Source organism: Sylvia atricapilla, chromosome 25, assembly GCF_009819655.1.
Source record: "Sylvia atricapilla isolate bSylAtr1 chromosome 25, bSylAtr1.pri, whole genome shotgun sequence".
In the NCBI taxonomy this organism is placed as follows: domain Eukaryota; kingdom Metazoa; phylum Chordata; class Aves; order Passeriformes; family Sylviidae; genus Sylvia; species Sylvia atricapilla.
Window position 1 is genome coordinate 2,420,376 of NC_089164.1, and position 22,816 is coordinate 2,443,191.

General features: G+C 56.4%; 1 protein-coding gene across 1 annotated transcript in view; it reads right to left on the reverse strand.

The window, feature by feature from the left end:
• Positions 1–589: 589 nt before the first annotated feature.
• The window catches only part of LOC136371621 (plasma membrane calcium-transporting ATPase 4-like), a 47,055-nt gene continuing 24,828 nt past the window's right edge, over positions 590–22,816 (reverse strand). Inside the window, 16 exon segments of the mRNA XM_066335820.1 lie at positions 590–597; positions 996–1,103; positions 1,209–1,280; positions 2,607–2,634; positions 2,636–2,785; positions 3,827–4,061; positions 4,854–5,095; positions 7,375–7,617; positions 7,696–7,910; positions 8,653–8,814; positions 11,062–11,097; positions 12,825–12,950; positions 13,696–13,821; positions 15,362–15,619; positions 16,960–17,157; positions 22,211–22,698. Of these exon segments, the coding sequence (XP_066191917.1) occupies positions 590–597; positions 996–1,103; positions 1,209–1,280; positions 2,607–2,634; positions 2,636–2,785; positions 3,827–4,061; positions 4,854–5,095; positions 7,375–7,617; positions 7,696–7,910; positions 8,653–8,814; positions 11,062–11,097; positions 12,825–12,950; positions 13,696–13,821; positions 15,362–15,619; positions 16,960–17,157; positions 22,211–22,406 (2,403 nt within the window). The 5' untranslated portion in view covers positions 22,407–22,698.

A 22,816-nucleotide genomic window follows, 5' to 3' on the forward strand; every position in this document is an offset into this window, starting at 1 on the left:
TAAAAAAAAAGCCAGGGAACAGCTGGAACAGCTGGAAAACAGGGGAAAAAGCTGGAAAAAAAGACAGGAACAGCCCGAACAATCAGGAAACAGACTGAAAAAAAAAAAAAAGCCAGGAAACAGCTGGGAAACGGCTGGAAACAGCTGGAAAAACGCTGGAAAAAAACAGCTGGAAAAAAGCGAGCCTCCTCATGCCAGGGCAGGCTCCATCCCAGGCTGGGCGTCTCTGCCGGGAGCCCAGCGCAGGGAGAACTCAGCCCCGAGGTTCTGTCCCTGCAGCAGCTCCCAAAATCCTCCCGCAGCTCCTCCAGAGCCCTGGGCTGCGCTTCCCGGCGCCGGCACAGCGAGGCGCTCACCCCCCAGGAATTCCAGGCAGGAATTCCGAGCTGTGCTTGAGAATGGATTCCTGGATTCCTCAAATTCCCAGATCCCAACCCATCACAAACGGAAATCTCTGCCTTTCCTGCTCGTCCTAAAGGCTCTGGAAGGTGTTTGGATGTTCAATACATTCCTAAAAACAGTTCCCTCAAAAAATATATCTGTGATTTGCTCAAAACTCCCTGTGCTGGGTCCCTCACCCGGCTCTCGCTCACGTCCCTAAAATTAACCCACAGGGAATTTGTTAAAACAACAGTTTTTTTTTCCTTGCTCCTTTCAGACAGGATAAAAAAGCACCAAACTGGAGTTTCCACCATAAATAAATTCCCAAAGGCTGCTCCAGCACTGTGCCTGGAATGGGGTGAAGAGCGCAGGGAAAACCAAATCATGAGGCTCCCAGAGCTCTCCTGGATCCAGGACAGGGAATTCTCAGTCCCTGCTCTCAGTCTTACACAGCTCATCAAACACCTCAGAAAATTCCTTTTTTGGGGGGTTTTTAAGGCCATCTCAAAGATTTGGAAAAAGAGATTTCCACGCTCTGAGAACAATTCCAGCGGAATACAACTCAATAATCCCATGGAGAAAAGGAAAATAAAACCCAAACCAGGTGGTCCTACCATGGCAAAGCCAAACATCTGCCTTCTTCAGGGCTGGGCCATCGTTGGTGCCGTCCCCTGTCACAGCCACCACCTGCCTCTGGTCACCCACGGTGCTGTCGATGATTCCTGCCACGGAACAAAAAACGAGGAATTCAGCCCCAAGGGAGGCTCCCAGCGTGGATCAGGCTGGGAAAACCGCAGGGATGAGCCCCCGGGGAGGGCAGCGCCCACCTTTCACCAAGGGTGTTTGTCTGTCGGAGGAACGCGCCAGCACCGCAGCTTGGGCCAGATTGTCCAGTGCGCCTGTTCCACAGCGGGGACAGGGACAAGGGAAGAGGAAGGGAATTCCTCCCAGGGATCTTCTGTCCCACCCCCAGAGCAAATCCCAACCGGACAGGAAAATGGATTCGCTCCAAACGCTGCTGAGCATCCCAGCAGCTTCCTTATCCCGGGGAAAGGAAAAGCAGCAGGATGGGAAATCCAGAAGGATTTGGGAAACCTGGCAGGATTTGGGAAGGAGAATTTGGAAAACCCATCAGGATTTAGGAAACCTGGCAGGATTGGGAAACCCATTAGAATTTGGGAAACCCAGCAGGATTGGGAAGGAGGATTTGGGAAACCCAGAAGGATTTGGGAAACTCAGCAGGACGTGGAAAACCCATCAGGGTTTGGAAAACCCTGCAGAGTTTGGGAAACCCAGGAGGATTTGGAAAACCCAGCAGGATTTGGGAAACCCACCAGCATTCAGAAAACCCATCAGGATTTGGGAAACTCAGTAGGATTGGGAAATCCAGCAGGACTTGGAAAACCCATCAGAGTTTGGGAAACCCATCAGGATCCAGAAAAGCTATCAGGATTCAGAAAACCCAGCACAACTTGGAAAACTCATCAGGATTTGGGAAATCCACCAGGACTCAGAAAACCCATCAGGATTTGGGAAATCCAGTAGGATTCAGAAAACCCATCAGGACTCAGAAAACTGATCAGGATTCAGAAAACCCATCAGGATTTGGGAAACCCATCAGGATTTGGGAAACCATCAGGATTTGGGAAAGCCACAGGACTCAGAAAACCCATCAGGATTTGGGAAAGCCACCAGGGTTGGGAAAGCCATCAGGGTTTGGGAAAGCCATCAGGGTTTGGGAAAGCCATCAGGATTTGGGAAGCCATCAGGGTTTGGGAAAGCCATCAGGACTCAGAAAACCCATCAGGGTTGGGAAAGCCACCAGGGTTTGGGAAAGCCATCAGGATTTGGGAAAGCACCAGGGTTTGGGAAAGCCACCAGGTTTGGGAAAGCCACCAGGGTTTGGGAAAGCCACCAGGGTTTGGGAAAGCCATCAGGACTCAGAAAACCCATCAGGGTTTGGGAAAGCCACCAGGGTTTGGGAAAGCCATCAGGATTTGGGAAAGCCACCAGGGTTTGGGAAAGCCTCAGGATTTGGGAAAGCCACCAGGGTTTGGGAAAGCCATCAGGACTCAGAAAACCATCAGGGTTTGGGAAAGCCATCAGGATTTGGGAAAGCCACCAGGGTTTGGGAAAGCCACCAGGGTTTGGGAAAGCCATCAGGGTTTGGTGCTCTGTGCTGCTGGCACCGCCTCCCTCCCCGGCGCAGGGCAGAGCTCTCCCACCTCCCTTCTCGTTGCGGATGAGGCGGTTTGAACTCCTTCCCCTCCAGGCACAGGAAGTCCTCCCCGGGCAGCAGGATGCCACACTTGGTGGCGATGGCACGGGCGGTGTTGATGTTGTCCCCTGTCACCATGCGGACGGTGATGCCCGCGCGCTGGCACTTCAGGATGGCATCGGGCACCTGGGGACAGGGACAGGGTTGGCACTGGGAATGCCGGGAGGGAGGCAGCTCCTCGTCCTAGAAGGATCTGGAAAAGGTTTTGGAAGGGTGAGGGAGCTGCAGCTGCCACCACAAGGGGAAGGGACCTCAGTGCCACCTCGCTGCCACCTCGCTGCCACCTCACTGCCACCTCACTGCCACCTCCCTGGGTGCCAAGGCACGGCCAGGCCATCCATAAAAACAGGGATTTCATCCTCTCCCAGCCCACTAATGGGTTTATCCAGCAGGGAGCACTGAGGGAACAGAGGATAGCAGAGTGAGGAATGAGCAAATCGAATCAGGAGCCTCCAGAGCCGCTGCGGCCGGGGGATCCGTAATGCAATTCCCACATTGCCAGATCCCTGAACATCTCATCAGGGACCAGGGCAGCTCCAGAGCAGAGTCAGAGGCAGGAACGAGGGGATTATGCATTAGCTCAGAGGGGAAAAAACCAGAGCCCAGGGACTCTTCCTGGCTGCTTTCCATCCACCTTTGGTGCAGCCCGGAGCAGCACAGACCCTGAAGATTGGGAATTTGGGGTGGGAACGTGTGGGCTCGTATTTTCTGAGCCTGAGAATCGCTGAGCTCTTCCCAAGGGAAACTTTTCAACAGTTTTTCTTTTTCCCAAAACAACCTTGTGTAAACAGTTTTCCTTTCCCAGAATGACAGGTGTTATTTCCTATTTCTGTTACTGAGCCAGTGGGAGAGGTGTCAGCCCCACGGACCCATGACGTGCCTTTTTAATGCAGCAGGTTGAATTAAAAATTCAAAATTACTGAATTCATTCACTAAAAGGGCTGAATGAATTGTAAATAAAACCTTCTGCTTTCTCCTGCCTCCTGACTGGAGCCTTTATTTCGTGTCCCACTGCCACAGGAGCACGCTGCCATGGAGTTGTTTTCTCCAAAAAAAAACAGGAGAGAAATTCCCGCAGCGGGGAGCTGTGGGGGGCACATCAGTGCTGGGATTCCTGAGGGGATCAGCAGGAAAAGGGAACAGCAGAGGGCAGGGAGGATTTGGCACCTCTGGCCGGACGGGATCCTCGATGCCCACCACGGCGATGCAGGTCAGGTCAGACAGGATCTCGTTCTCGCTGTCCCAGTCGGGCTCAGCGCCCGCAGGGAAGTCCCTGAACGCCAGGCAGATGGTCCTGAGGCCGTGGCAGGCCATGGGCTCGATCACCTTCTTCACCATCTCGTCCCTGTCCTTCACCTTGAACAGCCGCGGCTCGCCGTTCTTGTCCAGGATCTTGGTGCACCTGGGGCAGTGGCACAGTGCTGTCACCTCCTCTGAAAAAAGGGGCTGGCCCCTTTTTCACAGCTCTCTACAGCTTCCCCAAACCCGCCCAAAAAACAGTCAGCACACGTTCCTGTCACCCCCTCTGCAAAAAAAGGGGTTGTCTCCTTTTTCACAGCTCCCTCTGGATTACCCATATCCACCCAAAAAAAAAATGCTCAACACATTCCTGACACCCCCATCCACAAATGGGGCACATCCCCTTCCACAACTCCCTCCAACCTTCCCAAACCCACCCCAAAACCACTCAGCACATTCCTGACACCCCATCCACAAAAAAGGGGCATTCCCGTCCCACAGCTCCCTCCAACTTTCCCAAAACCACCCAAAAAACCACTCAGCACATTCCTGTCACCCCATTTGGACATCCCCTTCCCCACAACCCCCTCCAACCTTCCCAAACCCACCCCAAAACCAGTCAGCACATTCCTGTCACCCCACCCACAAAAGGGGCACAGCCCCCTCCACAACTCCCTCCAACCTTCCCAAATCTACCCCAAAACAACTCAGCACATTCCTGACACCCCATCCACAAAAAAGGGGGCATTCCTGTCCCACAGCTCCCTCCAACCTTCCCAAATCTACCCAAAACCACTCCCCACAATCCCGCCACCCCATCCGGACACCCCCTTCCCCACAACCCCCTCCAGCTTCCCCAAACCCACCCCAAAACCCCCACCCACCCTCCCCCTCTCCCCGTGGGGTGACCAGACCCCTTCAATCCTGCAGGACGAGGAGGAGGAGGTGGATTTACTTGCGCAGGATGATCTCGGAGGCGCCCTTGCTGTACATGCGGAAGCCGCCGCCGCCGTTCCTCAGCACGGTGCTCATGGATTTGCGCACGGAGTTGAAGGTGTACACCTTGTAGAGCTTCTCCTCGGGCACCTCGTTGCGCACGGCCTGGTAATCCTGCTTCAGGTCCAGCACGAAGCCCAGCAGGGCACACTCGGTTTTGTTGCCCACCTGCCTGGGCAGCCCTCCTTCCTTCTCGGGTGGCTGGAAAAACAGGATGGAGTTGGGAGTTAAACCCCCCTCAGGTCAAACCCAGGAGCTCCCAGAAATGTGAGGATGTCAAGGGGTGCAATTCATGACCAAAGGCATGGATTCTACTCCCCACCTGCTGAGGAGGTGTGTTGGGAAAGGTGAGGCAGGAAAAGCCTACCTAAATATGACTGACCTGGAAAACCAGGATGGAGTTGGGAGTTAAACCCCCTTGGGTCAAACCCAGGAGCTCCCGGAAAAGTGAGGATGTCCTGGGCTGCAATTCATGACCAAAGGCATGGATTCTACTCCCCACCTGCTGAAGAGGTGTGTTGGGAACAGTGAGGCAGGAAAAGCCTACCTAAATATGACTGACCTGGAAAAACAGGATGGAGTTGGGAGTTAAACCCCCCTTGGGTCAAACCCAGGAGCTCCCAGAAATGTGAGGATGTCCTGGGCTGCAATTCATGACCAAAGGCATGGATTCTACTCCCCACCTGCTGAGGAGGTGTGTTGGGAAAGGTGAGGCAGGAAAAGCCTACCTAAATATGACTGACCTGGAAAAACAGGATGGAGTTGGGAGTTAAACCCTCTTTGGGTCAAACCCAGGAGCTCCCGGAAATGTGAGGATGTCCTGGGCTGCAATTTGTGACCAAAGGCATGGATTCTACTCCCCACCTGCTGAAGAGGTGTGTTGGGAAAGGTGAGGCAGGAAAAGCCTACCTAAATATGACTGACCTGGCAAGACATACTGAAAAGATAAAAGCTGTGAGATAGAAATGAAATCTGGTTTTGAGGTGTTGGCATGGCGGGCAGGGGGACAGCCATCAGCTGGGGATGGGTTGGGTGACAGCAAACAAAGGGGCTCCAGGGAGTAGCCCCTAAAGATATCTGGGAAAAGGTAGATAAGAAAAGCATCTTTAGAGTTTAGAATACAGAAAGATGTGGGAATAGAGCAGTTCTCATAGGCTGTGTGCACAGTCTGTAGGTTTTGTATCTCGCGCTGGTTGGTTGCTGTAAATCAGAATATTAACACAAAAGGAGATATAATGGATTGTAACAAGGACCTCTCTTACTCTTACTTCACCCCTTCGCTTTTCTCTCTCACCCTGCTCTCACCTTAGCTCTTATAAACCCTAAAACTACTGAATTTTGTATCTTCTACTGCGCTAAACTACTGTTTTCACACCCTGGTGGTTTGTAATTCCTTTCTCTATATCAGAAACCTCTCCCGTGGACTAAAATCAAACCCGGTGTTTTCCTGGGCTCTGTGCCAAGGTCTCTGAGCCCCCTGAACCAGCTCCACATCCCTGTGCAGGGCTCAAATTCCCTTCCTCGGGTCCCAGGTCATCCAAGGGGATGTCCTGGACCCCAACAAGTTCTTACCAGCTGAGGCTGGTGGCTGTAGATACACCCTGTTACCCACCGCCCTTGATTTAACCTTGAATAAATTAATAAAATTTATTAAATTTAATAATTTAATAAAACCACGTTTCTCTCAGCGTCTCAGGCTTGCAGTTCCCTCTCCCTGCTGTCCATGGATGTTTTTACAGAGGTGTTTCTCTTTATCTCATAACTCTGGGCAGGATGATGCTGGTGCCTTTTGTTAACTGGCCAGATGTGGGCCTGAGAGATTTTTAACCTGCTGGCAGCTGCTAACTTTTTCCTTGGGGAAAAAACCCTCAAGAAAGTTTCTTCTCAGAATAATCTTGGCGGGCAACTGTCCTGTCTCAAAACAGCCTTTCCCCAGTAGTCCAGTAGTTAAAATTCAGTGTTCTCACTATGACCTGGGTTTGATTCCTGGACAGAAAAACCAGCAAAGACACCACCTGGAGAAGGACTGTTTTGAGAAAGGCCTCCATGAGGCTGGTTTTGCCTCACAATAAATGACTTTGCTTCTCCTGATCCTACCTCACAGATGGGAAAGAAAAAAAAAAACAAAAAGAATAAACACTCAAACCACTACATTAAATCTGGCAAACAGAAATGGAAGTGAAATCCTTTCCTAACCACTTTTACAACCACCCACGGCCAGAGTCTCCAACAAAGACACCCCAAAAACTGGGTTTGGATGCCAAACCCGGGGTGTGGACAAGGAGAAGAAGAAGAAGAAGAAGAAGGAGAAGAAGAAGAAGGAGAAGGAGAAGGAGGAGGAGAAGGAGAAGGAGAAGAAGGAGAAGAAGGAGAAGAAGGAGAAGGAGAAGAAGGAGAATAAGAAAAAGGAGGAAAAGAAGGAGGAGAAGAAGGAGAAGAAGAAGAAGAAGAAGAAGAAGGAGGTTTGGCGCTCAGCTCACCAGGATTTTGGAGGTGTAGGCGGAGTTGATGGCCACGCCGTGCACGATGAGGTCCAGGACCTTGGGCAGGATGGCCTCGGGGTCGGGGATCTGGCGGTAGTGCGTGTCCCCCACGTAGGCCTGCACCACGGTCATGCGGTTCATGGTCAGCGTGCCCGTCTTGTCCGAGCAGATGGCCGTGGCGTTGCCCATGGTCTCGCAGGCGTCCAGGTGCCTCACCAGGTTGTTGTCCTTCATCATTTTCTGCAAGGGTTGAGGAGGTCAGCGCTGAGAGCTGGGATCCAGCCCCGCCCTGCCCCTCGGGCCACGCCCAGACCTCACCTTGACGGAGTAAGCCAAGGAGATGGTGACGGCCAGCGGCAGCCCCTCGGGGACGGCCACCACCAGCACGGTGACGCCGATGATGAAGAACTTGACGAAGTACTGGATGTAGATGGGGGTGCACTCGGCCAGCCAGGGCCGCTTCTGCACCCCGAAGGTGTCGATGACGAAGTAGAGCACCAAGATGATGACGGTGATGGCCGACATGATCAGGCCTGGGGACGAGGAGGAGGTGAGGGGACGAGAGGGGACGGGGATGGCCCTGCCCCTCCAGCTCTGGGGACACAGGGGATGGGGATGGCCCTGCCCTCCAGCTCTGGGGACACAGGGGACAGGGATGGCCCTGCCCTCCAGCTCTGGGGACACAGGGGACAGGGATGGCCCTGCCCCTCCAGGTCTGGGGACACAGGGGATGGGGATGGCCCTGCCCCTCCAGGTCTGGGGACACAGGGGATGGGGATGGCTCTGCCCTCCAGCTCTGGGGACACAGGGGACAGGGATGGCCCTGCCCCTCCAGGTCTGGGGACACAGGGGACAGGGATGGCCCTGCCCCATGAGCTCTGGGGACACAGGGGATGTGGACAGCCCTGCCCTCCAGCTCTGGGGACACAGGGGACAGGGATGGCCCTGCCCTCCAGCTCTGGGGACACAGGGGACAGGGATGGCCCTGCCCTCCAGCTCTGGGGACACAGGGGACAGGGATGGCCCTGTCCCTCCAGCTCTGGGGACACAGGGGACAGGGACAGCCCTGCCTCACGAGCTCTGGGGTCACTGGGATGGGGACAGCCCTGCCCTGCAAGCTCTGGGATCACTGGGGACAAGCACAACCCTGTCCCACGAGCTCTGTGGACACAGGGGACAGGGACAGCCATTCACCACCACCTCTGGGGGCGCAGGGGACAGGGACAGCCCCTCCCCAGCAGCTCTGGGGACACTGTCACTGTCACTGTCACTCACCTGCCTTCCCGATCTGCACCGCCAGGCGCGTGAGCTTCCCCTGCAGCACCGACTTCTCCTTCTTGGGCACTTTCACCTTCTTCTTCTCCTTCTCCTCATTTTCCACCCCCTCCTGGCTCTTCAGGGGCTGGATCTCTAAGGCCACACCATCCTGAGTTTTAGCTACAGCCCGGGGGGGTTAAAAACAAGACACCACGTGTGAATAGGAGAGACCCAGAGCAGCCTGGAGGACACCACGGAGGAGGAGGAGGATGGTGGTGGTGGCAGAGAGAGCGAGCCAGAGAGAGAAATCCCAGGACAAGAACCACTCCCGAGCACACACGCGTCCGAGCACATGGAAGCTCCGTGTCCCAGGGCCCTGCCACCTCTCTAGGGGTGATTTTCTGTCACCTACACCCTGCCCACGGTGAGGTGACTCTGGCACCTGTCACAGCTCTGCAGGAAACCCTCTAGGCCAGATTTTGGGGTCTCTTCCAGCCTCTAGGCTTTCAGCAGGCTGGGAGGGCTTTGGGATGAGCCCAGAGGTGCTGCAGTGTCCCCAGTCCCTCGATGAATGTCCCCAAATTTCCCTCTGGTGCCACCTCAGCCGTGCCCAGCTGGCCAGGGAAGCGACAGGGGGTGAGATGGAGGGGAAGGGTTAGAAATTGGGATGGAGATTGAAGAGCAGGGAGCCGGGAATCCTCAGATCCCAGCCTGGAGCCATCCACCACGCCTTTGGGACCTCAGACAGCCCGGCTTCCCGTGCCTAAAACTGGGCTAATCCAGCTGGAATGCCGCCCTGGGGAAACCCAAGCCTGGAAACTTTGGAGAGGGATGGGAAGCCCCCCCAAAAGAGGCTCAGCCACTGGAGCTGGAGGAGCAGCAGTGGCCCCAGGGCCACCCAGGGACCTGTCCCCTCCTGGGCTGGAGGCCACCCCGGAGCAGCTCCACAGAGGAACCTCCACGGTGACAACAGACCCGACACGGACACAACAAAGCACCCGGACTCAAAACTGCTGAGAGGAGAGAGAGAGAAACAGAGAAACAGAGAGAAGAGGTGGAGAGAGAGAGAGAGAGAGAGGTGCAGAAATGGGGCTTCCTCCACAGCCTGCAAAGAACAGTGTGAGAAACACTGGCGAGGAGACGCTCACGGAGTCGAGGCCATGGCAGGACAAGGTGCAAACGTCCCCTGGGCCAGGCCCTGGGGGAGATCTCAGCCCAGAAACGCCACGAGGGCACCTCCAGCTCTGCCCCAAACACCAGCAGGGACGGCGTGTGACGGGCACGAGAGCTTTAACTCCCCAAATCCCCGCTGCCACTCCAGGAGTTATCCCAGGGAAGGGATGCTCTGCCCAAAGTGCTGCTGAAGAACACTGTGCTCCCTGAAAAATGGCTTTTCCCCACGCTGGGATGACAGGAAGGTTCATCCCAGTGATGCTTTAGGATTTTAGGTTTTATATTTTTTATATATAAATGTCATTTTTTAGTGTATGACTCTAAACATACTCAGTGTGAGCTGTTGCTTTCCCCGTTTTGCCCAGACACAACAATTCCTCTGCAGGCCTGGGAATCAAGGACACCTCCCTGCCTCAGGCCCTGGGAAAGGTAAACAAAAATGAGCTGAGGAGGAGCAAACTGGGGATAAATTACTTAATTACCCGATGCTGTAATTGAAAAATTAATATGCAAATGGACCAAACTTATCAAAGTGTCAAAACCCCGTGACCTGCCATCCATTTCTGAGTGCAGCCCCTGGCAGGGGCTTTGTCTGCCCAAAATACACCTGGAGGCCCTCCAATAAATACAACTGCTTTTTATTCCTTAAATTTTGCCTGGCCTCTGTTTTTAGGCAGCACCAACCAGGCACCACCAGCAGCCCCAGCCCGTGCTGGGGTTCTGGGGACACCACAATGAGGATCTGATATTTCTGGGTCTGAGAGATTTTTTTTTAGCCTGCTACCAGCTGTTAACTTTTCCCCCCAAGAAAAAATACCTCAAGAAAGCTTCTTTTTAAAACAACCTTGGCCAACAACTCTCCTTTCTCAAAACAACCTTTCTCCAGGTGGAGTTTTGCTGTTTCTCTGGTGGGATCAGAGAGGTGTCATCCTTATTCACCAACCACTAAGTCTGTCTGAGAACACCTTATAAAAAGTAAAGAATTCAGACAACAAAGCCTGTTTTTTTTACGCTCTTCCTAAACTAATTGGAGTCTCTCCTCTTTGTTTTTTGTCCCCACAAGGACACCCCGAGGCTGTGCCACTGCCCACAGGACCTTTGCACCCTGTCCTGGGAAAAACGAGGCGAGAGTCCCGCCGGAGCAGCCAAGAGCACAGAGTGATGAGGAGAAGGAAGGAAGAAGGAAGAAGGAAGGAGGAATGCTCGGTAGTTAGTGTGGTGCTGGTTCAAAGGATGGACAGAGGCTGGCGTTACCTTTGTTGCGGTTTTCGGGGGCTCCGCTTTTTTTACCTGTTCAAAGAGAGAAAGAGGGTGGAGGGCTGAGCACAGGGAGCCACAATTCCCCACCCGGATTGGGGGGATGCTCCCAGGGGCCACTCCAGTGGTCACCCTCTGGACACACACCAAGCCTTGGCTTCATCAAACTGCTCGAGGCTCTGCAGCTCCTGGGCTGCCCTGGGCACCCCATTCCTAAAGATTTGGATTTTCCCCACAGCGCCAGCAGAGCCTCCAGGGTGCTGGAGCTGCCTCAGATTCTCAGGAGGAGAAATCACAGAGCTCCATGGAGCAGATTTTCAGGAGGAGAAATCACAGAGCTCCAAGGAGCAGATTCTCAGGAGGAGAAATCACAGAGCTCCAAGGAGCAGATTTTCAGGAGGAGAAATCACAGAGCTCCATGGAGCAGATTTTCAGGAGGAGAAATCACAGAGCTCCAAGGAGCAGATTCTCAGGAGGAGAAATCACAGAGCTCCAAGGAGCAGATTCTCAGGAGGAGAAATCACAGAGCTCCATGGAGCAGATTTTCAGGAGGAGAAATCACAGAGCTCCAAGGAGCAGATTTTCAGGAGGAGAAATCACAGAGCTCCATGGAGCAGATTTTCAGGAGGAGAAACCCTCCTGCAGCTCCAGGTGCCTCCCTCCTGCTGCCATCAGATCCGTCTGGGAAGCGTGGACTTGTCCCAGACCGTGGGCAGAGCCAGAGCAGGGAGGTCTGAGCCCCCAAAATCTGTCAGGGTGGCACATGGGGGTGCCCAAGGTGCCACACGGGGGAGCCCAGGGCTGCTGCACCTCAACCAGCCTCGGGTGACAACGAGTTTGTCACCCCACAGCTCCAGTGGGGACAAACTGGTGGCACTCCCTGACCTGCTCTGCTCCTAAATCCATGGAGCTGGAAGGTTGGGAAAGCTCCAGGAACTGGGTGGCTCCCACGGCCGTGCCATTCCCAGTGCCACTCCCCTGTCCCGCCACCTCCACGGTGTCACCGAACCCAGGAGCTCCCCAGCTCCCAAATCCTGGTGATGCTGGAGCTGGGGACGCAGGACACACACACACAGAGCTGAGCTGGCAGCCAGCACAGCCCGGGAAGCCTCTCCCTGCCTGGCACTGCCTCCCGGGAAGGGCTCCCTGGCACGGGAATGCCGGAGCAGCTGGCAGTGCCAGCCTGGTGCTGCTGCCAGAGCCTGATCCCAGCGAGGCCAAACCTGCTGGGCAGGGGATCAGGGAGCTTCCCAAGCTTCCCCAGCACGGAGTCAGCGGCTGGATGTGAAAGCTGAGATGGGAGAGCGCTCAAGTCCCAGCACGACGACGGGAACACCTCAGCCACCCCTCCTCTGCCTCCTGCCATCCTCTGCTTTCCCCCTGGGAGCTCAGGGAACGCTCAGGAGAGCCTCAGCCAAGTCCTCCGGGCTTTGGAAGGGATAAAAACACCCCGTGGGCACCCAGGACTCGCCTTCCCACCACCATGGGGTGGGCGATGAGCACCCTGGGGGAGTCACCACCGGCCCCTCTTCCCGTGGGATCCTCAATCCCCCAGCCCACAGCTCCAGGGCGGAGAGCAGGGAGCTGGAGAAGGGTCCCAAAGAGGTCTGGGAGCACGGGGGGACCAGCTGGAGGGACCCCCAACCTCTCCCTGCTCCTGCCTGGGCCAGGGGAGCTGACCCCGATGTGGGGGGAGCCTGTGGATGCTTCCCAGGAAAGGCAGAAAGGAAGGAAAAGGCAAGTTCAGGGCAGTTCCTTACCTTTCTTCACTTTCTTCTCCTCGTCGCCTTCTCCTGCTCCCAAGAGGGTGAAGATGATCCCTGTCTGGGAGTTGATGCCCACGGCAGTCACCACCATCCTGCCCGAGCCCTCCATCACGTGGGTACCTGGGACGGCAGGGATTCCATGGGGACACATTGAGAGCCCAAACCCCCACCCCACAGAATTCCAGACTGGATTTTGGCTTGGAATGGCACGGCAGGGATGCCATGGGGACACAGTGAGAGCCCAAACCCCCACCCCACAGAATCCCAGACTGGTTTTTGGCTTGGAATGGCACAGCAGGGATGCCATGGGGACACAGTGAGAGCCCCAATCCCCACCCCACAGAATCCCAGACTGGTTTTTGGCCTGGAAGTGCACGGCAGGGATTCCATGGGGACACAGTGAGAGCCCCAATCCCCACCCCACAGAATTCCAGACTGGATTTTGGCCTGGAAGTGCACGGCAGGGATGCCATGGGGACACAGTGAGAGCCCAAACCCCCACCCCACAGAATTCCAGATTGGATTTTGGCTTGGAATGGCACGGCAGGGATGCCATGGGGACACAGTGAGAGCCCAAACCCCCACCCCACAGAATTCCAGATTGGATTTTGGCTTGGAATGGCACGGCAGGGATGCCATGGGGACACAGTGAGAGCCCAAACCCCCACCCCACAGAATCCCAGGCTGGTTTTTGGCTTAGAAGGGACCTTCAGCCCCATCCCATTCCACCCCCTGCCATGGGCAGGACAACTTCCCCCATCCCAGTTTGCTCCAAGCCCTGTCCAGCCTGGCCTTGGGCACCTCCCTGAGACCAGGACCCACCAGCCACCCCCATCCCAGTGCAAACCCACCCCAGAACCCTCACCTGACAGCAGCATGGGGTCTTTATCCATGGATTTCTTCACCTGGTCTGACTCCCCGGTCAGAGAGCTCTCGTCGATTTTCAGGTCATTGCCCTGGATCAGGATCCCGTCCGCTGGCAGCAGATCCCCTGGGAGAGGAGCAAAAACAGGGATCAGCCCAGCCCATCGCACAGGAATGCTCCCAAAGGATCCAAATCTCAGGCCCAGACCAGCTCCAGAGGGAGGAGAAGCAGCAGGAGGGGTTTGTAAGGCGCAGTAAAATGAAATCCAAGAGCTCCCAAACCCTCGCTGGTGCGTGGAGAGTCCTGGGGAGGATTTTCCCCATCTGCTTTTAATGAATCCTTCCCAGAGCTCCTGATGCATCCAAAACCCACCGCATCCACCTGCCAAGCGTGGAATTGGGCCCTTGGGAGAACAAACACGGTGCTGGATCAATCTCCTTCCTGAATGGGAGGAATATTCCCCCTGGGAAACGAGGAGCGGGGCCTGATTTATCCCAAGGGCTGCGGCTGCTGGATAAGGAAACATCCACCAATACCTCCAGGGCAAGGAAATATTCCCCAGCATCTCCTGGATAAAGGAAACACTTCCCAACATCTCCTGGCCATGGAAATATTCCTCAACATCTCCTGGATAAGGAAATATTACCCAACATCTCATGGATGAGGAAATATTCACCAACACCTCCTGGAATAAGGAAATATCCAGCAACATCTCCTGGATGAGGAAATATTCCCTAGCATCTCCTGGATAAGGAACTATTACCCAAGATCTCCTGGATGAGGAAATATTCCTCAACATCTCCTGGATAAGAAAACATCCTCAACAGAGGTAAGATTGGGAAAATAAACTCATTCTGGTCCAGCAGCTCCTTGAAGCTGCCAGCTCAGCTCCAGGGCAAGGAGAGAAGGTGAGTGGAGCTCCATCACCTCCACAGGAGAAACCAGAGGAGCTGGTGCTCCTCCTCGAGGAAAAAGGGCTGGAAAAAAATAGGGAGGAGGATCCCAAGGGGAAGCACAGCTAGAGCCTGTCCTGGGGTGACTTTATGAAGTTGTGTCCCCAGCTTTCTGTTCTGTGTGTGCTGTAGGTTCTGTGCCTTTGAGGTTGGTTTTGAGAGAAAAGCAGGGAAAGAAGTGGGGAGTTTGTTCTGAAAAACAGTTTTCACTCCTCTGCATTCCTGCTCTGGCTGAGGCACAAACAGCAGTGGGACAGAAATCTTTTTTTGCTTTTAGTTAGTTTTAGCTAGGTGAGGCAGAGAAGCTTCCTAGATTGGGTTTTTTTCCCTTTTTGTTGGGACTGTTTAAACCTGCTCTGGATTGAAAAACCCAGAGGAGGGCCAGGAGCTCACACCTGTGGCCCACCGGTGCCTGGACCTCCTGGAGGGACTGATAAGAGACTGATAAGGGACTGATAAGAGCCAAGCTACACCCACAGCAAGGACTTTCCCAATTTGCCACCTCACTTCAGAACAGTGAAAGGTTTTATTGTTTCATACTATTTATTCTTTGTGCTCATGGGCACTTTGTTTGTTAAATAAATAGTTTTTTTCCGCTTTTCTCCGAGGCAGTGGCTGCAGGGAGGGACCATTTAGCTTTGCCCTCCAGAGAAACCTCATTTCAGGGTTTTTTCTCCCAAACCCACCCTAACCCAGGACACATCCCGACTCACCGTACTTGATCTGGGCGATGTCCCCCACCACGATCTCGGCCACGGGGATCTGGATCACCTGGCCCTTGCGGATCACCGTGAACTTCTGCTCCTGCTCGATGCGGCTCTGGAGGCCCCGGAACTGCTTCTCCTTGCTCCAGTCGTTGAAGGCCGTCACCAGCACCACGATGATGACGGAGAAGAGGATGGCAGCGCCCTCGATCCAGCCCGCCTGCGACTCGCCCTCGTCCTCCACGCCGCCCGTGGACTGCCCGCACACTGCCCGGGGAGGGAAGGATGGGATAATCCTGATGGGATACCCCATGGGATAACCCCATGGGATAACCCCCCATGGGATAACCCCGCACACTGCCCAGGGAGGAAATGATGGGATAATCCTGATGGGATAACCCCATGGGATACCCCCATGGGATAACCCCGCACACTGCCCGGGGAGGGAATGATGGGGTAACCCCATGGGATAACTCTGATGGGATAACCCTGATGGGATAACCCCATGGGATAACCCCGCACACTGCCTGCGGAGAGAATTCCTGATGGGATAAGCCCCATGGGATAACCCCATGGGATAACCCTGATGGGGATAACCCCCATGGGATAACCCCGCACACTGCCTGGGGAGAGAATTCCTAATGGGATAACTCCCATGGGATAACCCTGATGGGATAACCCCCATGGGATAACCCCACACACTGCCCGGGGAGAGAATGATGGGATAACCCCCATGGGATAACCCCATGGGATAACCCCATGGGATCACCCCCATGGGATAACCCCATGGGATAACCACGATGGGGTAACCTCCATGGGATAACCCTGCACACTGCCTGCGGAGAGAGAGAATGATGGGATAATCCCATGGGATAACCCCACACACTGCCTGGGGATCCCTGATGGGATAACCCCATGGGATAACCCTGATGGGATAACCCTGATGGGATAACCCCACACACTGCCTGGGGAGAGAATTCCTGATGGGGTAACCCCCATGGGATAACCTCTATGGGATAACCCTGATGGGATAACCCCATGGGATAACCCCCATGGGATAACCCCCCATGGGATAACCCCGCACACTGCCCGGGGAGAGAGAGAATGATGGGATAACCCCATGGGATAACCTCACGGGATAACCCTGATGGGATAACCCCATACACTGCCTGGAGCAGGGCATTCCCAATTGGGTTAACCTCATACACTGCCCAGAGAGAATTCCCTGATTGGATAACTCTGCTTCCATAGGGAACGGGGCAGATCCCAGAGCCCCCATCCCAAACCCCTGATCCCACAGGGAATGGGGCAGACCCCAGACTCCTCCCACAGGGAACGGGGCAGACCCCAGAGCCCCCATCCCAAACCCCTGATCCCACAGGGAATGGGGCAGACCCCAGACTCCTCCCACAGGGAATGGGGCAGGCCCCAGAGCCCCCATCCCAAGCCCCTGATCCCACAGGGAATGGGGCAGGCCCCAGAGCCCCCATCCCAAACCCCTCATCCCATAAGGAATGGGGCAGGCCCCAGAGCCCCCATCCCAAACCCCTGATCCCACAGGGAATGGGGCAGGCCCCAGAGCCCCCTGGCCCCGTGGGGACACTCACGCTCGTTGTCCCCTCCCGGGGGGTGGTAGAAGGAGAGCCCCAGGGAGATGATGGCTGCGATTTCCAGGATGATCAGGGTGACGTCCTGCAGCGCCTCCCACACCAGCTGCAGGAACGTCTTGGCCTTTTTTGGGGGGATGAAGTTCTGGCCGAAGACCTGGCGCCTCTTCTCCAGGTCTGTGGGGTTCCCAGACAGGCCTGAGGGGTGGGGAAAACAGGGATGAGGGGAAATCCCACTGTTGTCCCTATGGGATTCGGCCAGGAGCAGCTCCCTGCCCACCCCCAGAGAACATCAGGCGCTGGCAGCAGGGAGAAAAGGTACAAACAATTAAAATAGGAATAAATAAAATAAAATAAAATAGAAATAAATAAATAAATTAAAATAAATAAACTACAATTAAAATAAAACATAAAAATCTATAAATAAATAGATTAATTATTAAATGATAATAAAGAAATTAAATAGAATAAATAGAATATATTTAAAACTAAGAAAAAAATTTCTCCAGGGTTTTTGGTTAATGGATAAATAATACAGGAAAAACCCCACGAAAGAACCGGGTGTGACGGAATGAAAGAATCCCTACGGCACATCCCAGAGTAAAATAACTAACTCCTAAACCCTCCAACATCCCCCTGTGGCTCTAGAGACAGCAGGACAAGTGCCACTGTCCCCCCCAGGCAGGGGACACCAGGCTGCAGCAGGACAAGTGCCAGCTGGCACTGGTGGCCCTGTTTACACCAAAGGAGCCGTAAATCCAGGCAAATCTGGGCCAGTCTGGGCAAATGTGGCACTGGCAGTGCCCGTGGCCACCTGAGCCCTGTCCCCTGCCAGCCCTGGAGTGTCTCTGAGCCTCGGGGACACCGGATCCAGGCTGGATCCCTCCTGGAGATGGAGCAGGATTTGGGCTGGTGCTGCTGGAGAAGTGTGGGAGACAGGGAGGGAGCAGGACACGGAGCTGGGAGTGAGCCCAGAGACAGGATGGGGGGAAATGGGGAAAAATGGGGAATAAAAGGGAGCCTGAGCCCCTCCAGAGCCCGCCCATCCCAGGAGAGATGGGTGACAGTGGCAGTGTCACATGGCCACCCCCAATAAAGCCATAAACACTGACAGGGGGGTCAGGATGGAGAGATGGGTGACAGTGGCAGTGTGACACGGCCACCCCCAATAAAGCCATAAACACTGACAGGGGGTCAGGATGGAGATGGGTGACAGCAGCAAAGTGCCACTATAAAGACATAAACGTTGAGGGGGTCCCAGGAGGGAGCAGTGGGTGACAGTGGCAGTGTGACACGGCCACCCCCTCAAAGCCACAAGTGCTGGGGACACAAGGCAGTGACAATGACAGTGGCAATGTGACACAGCCACCCCTAACAAAGCCATAAAGTTGAGGGGGGTCCCAGAAGGGAGCAGTGGGTGACAGTGGCAGTGTGACACGGCCACCCCCACAAAGCCACAAGTGCTGGGGACACAAGGCAGTGACAGTGACAGTGGCAGTGTGACACAGCCACCCCTAGCAAAGCCATAAATGTTGAGGGGGTCCCAGGAAGGAGCAGCAGGTGACAGTGGCAGTGTGACACGGCCACCCCCACAAAGCCACAAGTGCTGAGGACCCAAGGCAGTGACAGTGACAGTGGCAGTGTGACACAGCCACCCCTAACAAAGCCATAAATGCTGGTGGGGTCCCAGGAGGGAGCAGTGGGTGACAATGGCAAGGTGACACAGACACCTCCCCATAATGCCTTAAAGCTGAAGAGGGTCCCATGAGCCAGCAGCAGGTGACAGTGGCAATGTGACACGGCCACCCCTAACAAAGCCATAAATGCTGGTGGGGTCCCAGGAGGGAGCAGTGGGTGACAGTGGCAGTGTGACACTGCCATAAAGCCACACATGCTGGTGGGGGCCATGAGGCCATGGTGACAGTGACAATGTGACACGGCGGTGTTCCCAGAGGGAGCAGCCCCCCCTGCCCAGAGCCACCTTAAGGGACACCCCCGGTCCTTTTCCACCTTAAGATGTCCCCGGGGCCGCTGCCAGGTCCCGGGATGCTCCGGGAATGGCCCCGGACACACCCCGGTGGTGCCTGGAGCAGCCTGGCAGTGACAGGGGACAGCTCTGTGTCACTGCAGGCGACACCTTCCTGCCAGCCCTGTGTCACCCTGGGACACCCCCTGTCCACTCTGGGGACATCCCCTGCCAGCAGTGTGTCATTCCAGGGGATGCCCTTCCCGACAGCCCCGGTGTCACACTGGGGGGACACCTCCCTGCCAGCCCCGTGTCACTCTGGGGGACACCCTCAGCCAACCCCTGTCACTGTGGGGACAGCCCCTGTCCATCCTGTGTCACTGTGGGGACAGCCCCTGCCAGCCCTGTGTCACTCTGGGGACACCTCTGTGCCCACCCTGTGTCACATTGTGGGGACACCTCTGTGCCCACCCTGTGTCACATTGTGGGGACAACCCTCTGCCAGCCCCATGTCACCCTGGGGACACCTCCCTTGCCCAGCCCCGTGTCACTCTGGGGACAGCCCCTGCCAGCCCTGTGTCACATTGTGGGGACAACCCCCTGCCTACCCCATGTCATTTTGGGGACACCCCCTGCCAGTCCCATGTCACTCTGTGGGACATCTCCCTTGCCAGCCCCGTGTCACCCTGGGGGACACCTCTGTGCCCACCCTGTGTCACACTGTGGGGACACCCTCTGTCACCACCCCGTGTCACCCCAAGCTCCTGCAGAAGCAGCAGGGCCATTCCCTGCTCCCGCTGTGACTCCAGGCCAGCTGCAGGGAGGGGACACTGGCAGCCGGCCGTGTCCCCACCCAGCCCTGAGCAGGATCCGGGGATGTCCCGGCCTCCGTTCCCGCCCAGCCCATGGAAAATGCGGCTCATGGCCACGGAGACGCGGGGACACACGTGGGGACACACGTGGGGACACTCGGGGACACACGTGGGCACCCACGGGGACACAGGACAGGGCAGCCACGGATCCCAAAGCACACCCCGCTCACGGGAATGATCCCGGGGCTGTCCCCGACCCTCCCCGGGGAACTGGGGACGGGTTCAATGGCTCTGTGGTGGCACGGGGAGGGTGACAAAGAGCCCGTGCCACCCAAACGTCACTGCAGGGTCTGGGGGGCCGATTAGAAGGTGACAAAGCCCTGGGCAGGTGGCACCCACGGGGCAAACCCCAGCGCAGGCTCTGGGGTCAGGATCAGAACGGGGAATGGGGTAGAATTTTTGGGTGGAGGCCACATGTGACGGCAGGGAGCTGTCACCAGTCCCTGGGGAGGGGACAGCGGCCGTGGGGTGGCACAAGGAGCCCCCCTGCAGGATCCTGAGCCAGGATTGGGACAGGGGTGGCAGCCGTGGGTGAGTCAGGGTGGCAGGGGACACCAGTGGCCCAGGGAGGTGTCCCCAGCATGTGGGGCACCCCAAAGCCACCCGGGGAGCAGCCCCAAAGCCACCAGGGTCCGCTGGCACCTCCTGGGACAGAGCTGCAGCACCAGCGGACCCCTGGTGACACTGGGGACCCCTCACAGGGGTGGGGACCCCAAGGGCCACCCCAGGCAGGCTCTGGGGGACAGTGCCAGGCTGAGAGGGGACAGCCAGCCCGGCAGCACAGAGCGGCACCGAGGGTCAGCAGCCACAAGATCCAGGTGGGATCAAACTCCAGGATCCTGCAGGGGGACAGAGGTGCTGGCAGGACACACCTGTGCCAGCAGGTGACACCAGGCCAGGTGCCACCCAGCAGAGGGACAACGAGAACGGGGACAAACATCTGGAATGTCTGAAGGCGGGATGTGCAGCCCCGCTCAGTGGGATCTGACAGAGGGTGCCTCGGGATTTTGCTCTTCCCGAAAATCCCAGCTTGGAGAAGAGAACCTTTCTGTGCTCTCTGGGCTCGGTGGGCTGGGATTTGGGATTTGGGATTTGGGACAGCTCAGCCCCACAGCAGCGATGTGCTGAGGGCACCACATGCAGGATTGGGGTGGGGCTGAACCCTTCACCTCCCCTAAAAGAGCCTTTGGGGTTCTCATCCTGCCTCTCCTCCCAGCCCAAAGCAGCGTGACCCCCCTTTGGCAGGGCCCAGCACATTGTTCTGTGACCTGGGCTTTGTATTTCCACCGGGATTTCCCCCCCTTCTCTAACGACATCCCGATATTGTCTCTCCTTCCCGGTCCCGCTCACAGCTGGAAAGCTGCAAATCCCCTCCTTGGAGCACTAAAAATATCCCACAGATTGTCCCGGCCGGGCCACAGCCAGGTCTCCACAGCCCCAGGACTGTCCCCAACCCAGAGCTCAGGGCTGTCCCCAACCCAGAGCTCCAGGGCTGTCCCCATCCCACAGCTCCAGGACTGTCCCCATGCCACAGCTCCAGGATTGTCCCCATCCCATAGCTCAGGACTGTCCCCATCCCACAGCCCCAGGACTGTCCCCATCCCACAGCCCCAGGACTGTCCCCATGCCACAGGATGGACACAGTGGGTGATGGGACCAGCTGAGCTCGGCTGCTGGGGACACCAGGGTGTCACCACCATCGGGTGTCACCTTCACCTGGCTCCATCCCACTGGTGACAACCCCAGACCACGGGATGGCCACTGGAGCCACCATCCTCCAGCGTCACCTTCACGTGGCTCCATCCCAGAGGTGACAACCCCAGACCACGGGAGCCACCACTGTCAGGTGTCATCTTCACATGGCTCCATCCCAGAGGTGACAACCCCAAAGATGACAACCTCAGACCATGGGACAGCCACTGGAGCCACATCTTCAAGTGCCACTTTCACATGGCTCCATCCCAGAGGTGACAACGCCAGAGGTGACAACCCCAGACCACGGGAGCCACCACTGTTGGGTGACACCATCACATGGCTCCACCCCAGAGGTGACAACCCCAAAGGTGACAACCACAGGAGCCACCACCCTCAGGTGTCACCTTCACATGGCTCCATCCTGGAGGTGACAACCCCAGAGGTGACAACCCCAGACCACAGGAGCCACCACTGTCGGGTGTCACCGTCACATGGCTCCACCCTAGAGGTGACAACCCCAGACCTTGGGAGCCACCACCTGTGGGCATCACCTTCACATGGCTCCACCCTAGAGGTGACAACCCCAGAGGTGACAACCCCAGACCACAGGAGCCATCACTGTCAGGTGTCACCTTCACATGGCTCCACCCCAGAGGTGCCAACCCCAGAGGTGACAACCCCAGAGGTGACAACCCCAGCCCACAGCAGCGCCACTCACCTTCCACGGGCGACGTCTTCAACCTCTTGCAGACGTTCTGGACGCCGCCGTAGGAGTCGTTGAGCCGGGCCACGGCCTCGGCGCTCCTCAGCTCCATGAGGTTCCTGAGCTCCACCATGGAGCACCCAAAGTCCCCCTCATGGTTGCCCTCGGCCACCGAGTTCCCGGGGTGGTGATCGGCCACGTTGTTCGTCATCTTGTCGCGGTGACACCGTGCCACTCCTGGCGCGGCTCCTGGGGGCGGCTCCGGCACAGGGGAGGGGATGCTCCGTGCGGCCCCTTCCCTTGGAGAGGCTTCCCGGGGCCGGGAGGAGGAGAACGGGCGGCTCTATCCGAGCCCAAGTTGTCGGGATGAAGGTGTAAACAGGATGTGCATGTTACCGCGGAGGCGACCTTAGCAACGCCCGGCGTGCAGCTCCTGCAGCGGGAGGAGGAGGAGGAGGAGGAGGAGGAGGAAGGGGGCTCCCTGGATACCACAGCAACTGGAGCTGCGAAAACAACCGTGGGAAACAGAAAAAAAAAAAAAATATATCGGCGTTAGGAGGGTTTGGGAACCCTCCAGTGGGGAGGGAGAAGGGAGCGGTGATACCCCGAGGCAGAGAGGGG